This window comes from Sardina pilchardus, chromosome 2, assembly GCF_963854185.1.
Source record: "Sardina pilchardus chromosome 2, fSarPil1.1, whole genome shotgun sequence".
In the NCBI taxonomy this organism is placed as follows: Eukaryota; Metazoa; Chordata; class Actinopteri; order Clupeiformes; family Clupeidae; genus Sardina; species Sardina pilchardus.
The window spans coordinates 16,622,234-16,629,426 of record NC_084995.1 but is presented as its reverse complement, the minus strand read 5'-3'; the positions used below and the strand labels follow the sequence as shown (position 1 = coordinate 16,629,426).

The 7,193-nt window shown below is 47.0% G+C and overlaps 1 protein-coding gene across 3 annotated transcripts in view; it reads left to right on the top strand.

Annotated features, from left to right (window-relative positions):
- Positions 1-6,568, top strand: part of htt (huntingtin) — a 48,510-nt gene extending 41,942 nt beyond the window's left edge. For 2 of the 3 annotated variants that reach the window (XM_062520510.1, XM_062520508.1), the window contains 7 exons: positions 354-544; positions 1,808-1,922; positions 2,381-2,612; positions 3,023-3,128; positions 3,427-3,589; positions 3,971-4,131; positions 4,575-6,568. In XM_062520510.1, coding sequence (XP_062376494.1) covers positions 354-544; positions 1,808-1,922; positions 2,381-2,612; positions 3,023-3,128; positions 3,427-3,589; positions 3,971-4,131; positions 4,575-4,788 — 1,182 coding nt within the window. In that variant the 3' untranslated portion in view covers positions 4,789-6,568. The remainder of the gene's footprint in view (positions 1-353; positions 545-1,807; positions 1,923-2,380; positions 2,613-3,022; positions 3,129-3,426; positions 3,590-3,970; positions 4,132-4,574) is intronic. The other variant, XM_062520509.1, reaches the window with a different exon arrangement.
- Positions 6,569-7,193: the final 625 nt, after the last annotated feature.

Here is a 7,193-nt window from a genome sequence, read left to right as displayed (position 1 = left end):
TGTGTGTGTGTGTGTGTGTGTGCGCATTTTGTTCCTTCCTATTCCGTCCTCTCTTTTGACTGTGACTCCTGAACTGAAGTGCTGAGGAACCCATAGCTCATAGCTGCTTTATGTCTGCTTAGATGAGGCATCAGCTAACTGAAGTGTGTGTGTGTGTGTGTGTGTGTGGGGCGTGTGTGCATGTGTTGTGTGTGTGCGCGAGCATCTGTGTCTGTGTGCGTGCACCTGTGTATGTGCGTGTGTGTGTGTGTGGGTGTCTGTTTGGGTGTGTGTGTGTGCGTGTGTGTGTGTGTGTGTGTGTGTGTGTGTGTGTGTATGCGAACACGTGTGTGTGTGTGTGTGTGTGTGTGTAGGATAAGGCCACAGCGGAGCCTGTGTGTCGGCTGCTGGAGACGACGCTGAGGAGCACCCACCTGCCCAGTCGTATCGGGGCGCTGCACGGGGTCCTCTACGTGCTGGAGTGTGACCTGCTGGACGACACCGCCCGCCAGCTCATCCCCACCGTCAGCGACTACCTGCTCTCCAACCTCCGCACCCTCGCACAGTGAGTAGTGCACACACACACACACACACACACACACACACACACACACACATCCTAGCACAGCGACTACCTGCTCTCCAACCTCCGCACCCTCGCACAGTGAGTAGTGCACACACACACACACACACACACACACACACACACACACACACATCCTAGCACAGCGACTACCTGCTCTCCAGCCTCCAAACCCTAGCACAGTGCATGCACACACACACTCACGCTCTCTCTCTCATACTATCTTTCTCTCTCTCCCTCTCTCTAGTCTCTCTGTCTCTTTTGTTCTCTCTCTCTCTTTCATGCTCTATTGCATTTAAGGCACACCCAATTCATACGGCAATCCAGCACACACAAATAGTACACATTACTGATCCCAATACTAACATATTCAGCCTCCAGATGTTTGCACAGTCAATTTGACCTCTCTATACCCATACACTAAACACCCAAAGTGATTACACACATTATGCAAATAGAAGTGCTAACATTTGCTCAGTCTATAGAGCTAGACATTGGTAAACAAAGCTGGTTGGACAATATTAATGGGGTTAGCAAACAATACACACAAAGACATTATGAATGCAGACACTGTGGTCGCTCTCTCTCTTGTTCTCTCTCTCTCTGCCACATCCCCCACACACACACGCATGCATGGTGCGCAGGGTGAGCAGGAACAGGGGTACACACACACACACACACACACACACACACACACACACACACAGCTCATTAGGCGGCTCTTTTGAGGGAATAGGAGATGTGAGCAGAGAGCAGGTGCTGGTGCTGGTCCCTAATGAAAGGACACCCACAGGCCGGGCTGGGGTTCCTCTGGGGCCGTGGCAGCCCCCTGGGAGCAGGCTAAGGTCGCACATACACACACACACACACACACACACTCACTCAAGCTCACTCTCACACTGGGGAGCCCTCATGGCCCATGGTTCCAGACCCTCTCACAGTAACTTCCGCACGGTCGGTGCATGTGTGGTGTGCCACTGTGATCAGAGACGCCATGTGTTCAGAGAAGACTGGAGAGGAACGCCTCTCGTGAATGTTGCAAGACCCCCCCCCCCCCCAATGTGCCGTTTTGAAATAGGGGGTAGTGTTGTTGGCATGTCACGCATGCAGGGATGTCAGATATATGAGGTGGTCAAGCTGCATTTGGGCCAAGTCATGCCGTTATGTTTAACTTCGCTGAACCTTGTGACATTTAGTTTGACTTGTGTGTTTGTTTGTGTGTGTGTGTGTGTGTGCGTGTGTTAGTTGTGTGAACCTACATAACCAGCAGCACGTGTTGGTGATGTGTGCTGTGGCGTTCTACATGATGGAGAACTACCCTCTGGATGTGGGGTCAGAGTTCAACGCTGGCATCATCCAGGTGGGTGGGCTGTCTGCCGCTCTCAGTCTCATGCTAAACTCATTTGAAAAAGCATGCATCATGAACAGAATGGACTCTTATAGTTCTATAGTCATATTGCATTATGTACATGTAGAGAAATACCACATGCTTTCTGATTATTTGTTGTGGCTTTGACTGATCTCTAGGTAACTCAGTGTGTCTGTGAAAAGTACAAGTAACAAAACTAAGCCAACTGCCTTTTATTTGTTTTCTTTTCCTTCACTGTTTTCATTCTTGTAATGGATGCCTCTCTCTCTCTCTCTCTCTCTCTCTCTCTCTCTCTCTCTCTCTCTCTCTCTCTCTCTCTCTCACACACACACACACATACTCCCTCTCTCTCCCTCTCTCTCCATTCCACACTCTCTCTCTCTGTCTCTCTCTCTCTCTCTCTCTCTCTGTCTCTCTCCTCGCTCCTCTCTGTCGTCCTCCCCCTCTAGTTGTGCGGGGTGATTCTGTCGGCCAGTGAGGAGGCCACTCCGTCGGTCATCTACCACTGCGTGCTGCGGGGGCTGGAGCGGCTGCTGCTGTCGGAGCAGCTGTCCCGCGTGGACGCGGAGACGCTGGTCAAGCTCAGCGTGGAGCGCGTCAACATGCCCAGCCCCCACCGCGCCATGGCCGCCCTGGGCCTCATGCTCACCTGCATGTACACAGGTGACCCGGACGACGCAGGCAGGCTACGTTTCAGTCAGACTTCTTACTAACCACCGAACAACCGCCGCTCGATAGAATGCTAGCGAGCGGCTAGCAGAGTAGCTAACATTGTAACGGCAGCACTGATCTGGTAGCAGGTCGGTCTGCTATGGCTAATACAGCCAGCTGGTTTGGTACCAGTTGAGCAACATTGTTTCTGTTAAATATACTCAGTTGCATAACAGTTAGCGAGAGTTACTTAGTAACACCAAGGTATTTTGGATCACAGTATATCAAATGTTAATTACTATCCAGTTGCTACAGTAACTTTGCCTGATATGTCATAGGTAGCAGCTGGGTAGTAAGTTAACATTGTTTCTAATCTTCTTGTTGTAATAGAGCCATTTGTAGCTGTGCATTGACTGTGGGATATTCTGGTTCATTTCCAGGAAAGGAGAAGGTCAACCCTGGTCACCCTGGGGACGGCGACCCAACTGCCACAGACAGTGAGACGGTCATTGTTGCTATGGAGCGTGTCTCTGTGCTCTTTGACAGGTGACCACTCCCAGCAAACATTTCCTTTAATCAGATAGTCTGAAGACCCCCACAACACACTGAGTGTTAAGCATGCATAAGTCTGACTTAGCAGACGTTATACTTGTCATTAGCAGGCACAAGAACATTGAAAACGCTCAAGGCACACAAAATGTGTGTTTATTTAAATGATGGAACACAGTGTCATTTATCTGTAGCCTACTAAGCCATTTAACAGTCTAATGGCCCATGTTAGTGAAAGTGAATAGCCATGGACCGAAGCTTGCTTACAGTAGCTGTTGCCGTGGTGTTTTGTCAGGATCCGTAAGGGCTTCCCTTGTGAAGCGCGCGTGGTGTCGCGTATTCTGCCCCAGTTCCTGGACGACTTCTTTCCCCCTCAGGATGTGATGAACAAGGTCATCGGAGAGTTCCTGTCCAATCAGCAGCCTTACCCCCAATTTATGGCAACAGTAGTCTATAAGGTAATCGTCACTTTCATTGATTCTCACAGCAGCATTCATACTTTTGTACTCTGGTGTGAAAACTGTGCATTATCATGTTGATGTGTAGTAATCAAAGGTTAATGTAATTTAATTATCTAATTATCATACATTTATTATCATTATAGTATGATTAGGATATAATATATGATCTGTAGATTTAGCCAAATTATATTATTTTTAAACTATGCGGATGGAGCACTCCTGTTGCAGACTCAGTGTAGGCTCTCTGTGCGTTTTCGATTTGGTAGTGATTGTGGAGCATATAGGAACTGGCCTGTCTAAGACAGGCTCTTCTTGGCGCTTACCTGGGGCCGGGTTAATGAGATGTGCCGCTTGACCCCTCCCTTGCTCTCGCTCCAGGTGTTCCAGACGCTGCACGCCACCGGCCAGTCGTCCATGGTGCGCGACTGGGTGCTGCTATCCCTCTCCAACTTCACCCAGCGCACGCCCGTGGCCATGGCCATGTGGAGCCTGACCTGCTTCTTCGTCAGCGCCTCCACCAGCCAGTGGATCTCCGCTCTGTATCCTTCACTCTGACAGAACTCTTATAAGCCTGATGCATAGTCTACATGGTGCTACGCTAACACATACGGCTGCACAACAAGGGTTTGACGCATACTTGTGTAGCGAAATGTATTGTCAACATAAACACACTCGCCATGTCATGTATTTCCAATGGGGGCACATCGCTTGCGTAGCTTACGTAGACTATGAGAAAACAATTTGAAATGTGAGTGAGCCTGGCATCGTCTACTGTGTCTGCGTTGCTTACATAGACTGTGAACCAGCCCTTTGACACACACACATGCGTATGCACAAACACATGCAGTTCCATCATGTAAATGTATAGTATAGATACAGTATACATTATTACAGTATTATTACTGTTATTCTTACAGTATGCATCCATGAATGCATCCAGGCATCTGTCCTCTTTACTGTCCTTGACTTGTCATCCCCGCAGCCTGCCTCACGTGGTCAGTCGCATGGGCAGGTCAGACACAGTGGACGTCAGCCTCTTCTGCCTGGTGGCCATGGACTTCTACCGGCACCAGATCGACGAGGAGCTGGACCGCCGCGCCTTCCAGTCCGTCTTCGAGATGGTGGCCGTGCCGGGCAGTCCGTACCACCAGCTCCTGTGCTGCCTCCAGAGTATCCACCAGGACACTCCGCTGTGAGCGAGCCGGTCAAGCCCCGCTTAGCGCACGCCGCGACACCTCGTCAAAGTCACAGTCTGTCAGTGTGTCGTCATCTGCCACCACAACACCTCCATGTTAACGCTCCCCTGTTATCCTCAGCGAATGGGGAGGCCTGTTTCGTCCAGAGGCCCATCTGTGGTTGTAGTAACCACGGATGCATTGTCACCAAGACCACAGCCCCCCTCAAAGGAGTTCTAGAATCACTGTGAGGTAGCCTTCCCACAATGCACAGGGACTCCTTGCCGAGTGATTGACATTTCTAGAGCAAACCAAGAAGTCGTACTAAAAGTCCCCCCCCTCTGGAAAATCTGAAACCGTTATGCCACCATCCCCACGTAAAGTATGCCACCGTGTTTAGTCGTGGGCGCTTTCTTTGCATGCAAACACATTACGCTTGTGTTCACAAGACTCTGGTGAATCGAGACTGTCAGATGAACGCCTCCTGAACGTGGATCCAACGTGTCCAAGCAACAGGGTCTGACAGAGACCTCCACCTCCTTCCTGCCTGCCAGACAGCCAGCAACTTTTGGCAGAGGCTTGTAAAGCGGCCATTCAACTGACAAAAAGGCCTCCCTAGGAAGTGGTCTTCATCTCAATCCCAGGTCTTTTCCACTCCTCCATAACTCTCCCTGTTTGTCTCTGTGGTCTACAAGGTGGGGGCTAACGTTAACTTCCGAAGGCTTTCACTTACCCACTTCTTCTCTCTGCCATGCCCCCACCCCTTTTCTGTCTTTGTCTGAAAAGAAAAAAAAAAAAATAACAACATTCCTTGATTATTATGACTATTGTTATTATTTTGCACGAATGTTGCATTGCTCTGTGGATCTGTCCTCCAGCACTTGAACACTGAACAGAAGATATTATAACTTAATTTGTATCTACTGTATATCCTCTCCTGAAGGAAGTATGCTTGAGCCATGGCGTAATCACAAAAATCATGAAATCATTAAATAAGACTGAGGATGTAGAATATTTAAAAGTAAAATGTGGTCGATACTTCTATTTTTTTGGTGCCGTTTTTGTTACAGTCTTTCAGGAGTGATCTCAAGGGGCCTTTTTTCCAAAGGGGGTTGAAATCTCAGTGTCTTGTGTGTGTGTGACTCTCATCTGGTTAATTTTTTTTATCATTATCTTGGTCACTTGTCAATACTGGACTGCTCTTGATGGAGAGGAAAATGGAAAAATATTGTGAAAGCTATGGTAATGTGAAAGGTAGAAGGTTTGGTAAAAGCCATAATAACCATACTTTTGTTTCTCTATTGATTGTATTGTCATGGTGGACAACATTATTCTTTGTTGTTAAGCATGTTGCAACAAGTTGTTTGTCCATTAAGGCAACAGCCTTGCGTAGTGTGACTGTTTAATCTCAGGACACGAGATGTGATTATTGATCCCCATAATGACTAGAAGCTATATTTTAATGGAGGGTGTATCTATATTGTGTAATATGTGTGAAGGAAGACAACAAATACAGAAATCTGAGAGGATGTGTGTTTAATCATGGAACATGGGCGATCCAGATGTCCCGTTGCCACTGTTTGTCCAGCACACAGCATCGTTGACGCTAACCTCTGAATGCCCACTTTTTTTTGTGTTGTTGTTGTTTTGTTGTTTTTAAAAAAAGAAAAATAGGCCTGTGTCTCGTTACGTATGCTTTGTTGATTCATTTGACAACGAAATTCTCTTAATGAGAAACTGTCTGAGCACTACTGAACTGTAATAAAATAAAATCAACAATAAATTACATTTTATAATCTTATGTTTTAATGCTCAATTGAAGGAGTTGTATTGTGAGCTCTGTAAGTACATAAAGCCTTAGTCAGCAATCTGATCGTGTATATATTAACCAGTGGCATGCTCCTGATAATTGCAAAACTCTTTCAGTACCTAAGTAGAATGACTGGGAAAAGTCATGATTTGGTACCAATGCAGTCAGCTCTAAACCATAGACTGGATGATGCCTTGAGCAAGCGTTGACAAATCGCAGGTGTATGCAGGCAGAGGTTACTGGCAAGGTTGGTCCTTACCAGCAAGCCTCCTGCAGCAGTGGACTCTTTGTATGTGAGAATTTCAGTGTTTACAGAACTTGAGGAAAGATTTCTCTGTCTCTCTTTCTCACGCTTTGGAATAAGTCTTGAACATGTGAACAGTGATCATATTAGTATGTAAGAAGCTTCAAATTTACACTTGAGGTCTGTGTAAAATGTATCATATGAAACACACCTGCCTCACGCAGGCAGGTTTAACACTCACAGCTTACTGTTTCCGTTTTGATTTTGGTCAACGTACCTTTCCAAATGATGTATTTACACAATAAAACAGTGATGACCACATTGTTTTGCAACTGTTTCCAAATCCTGTTTCATTTATCAAGAAAAAAAAAC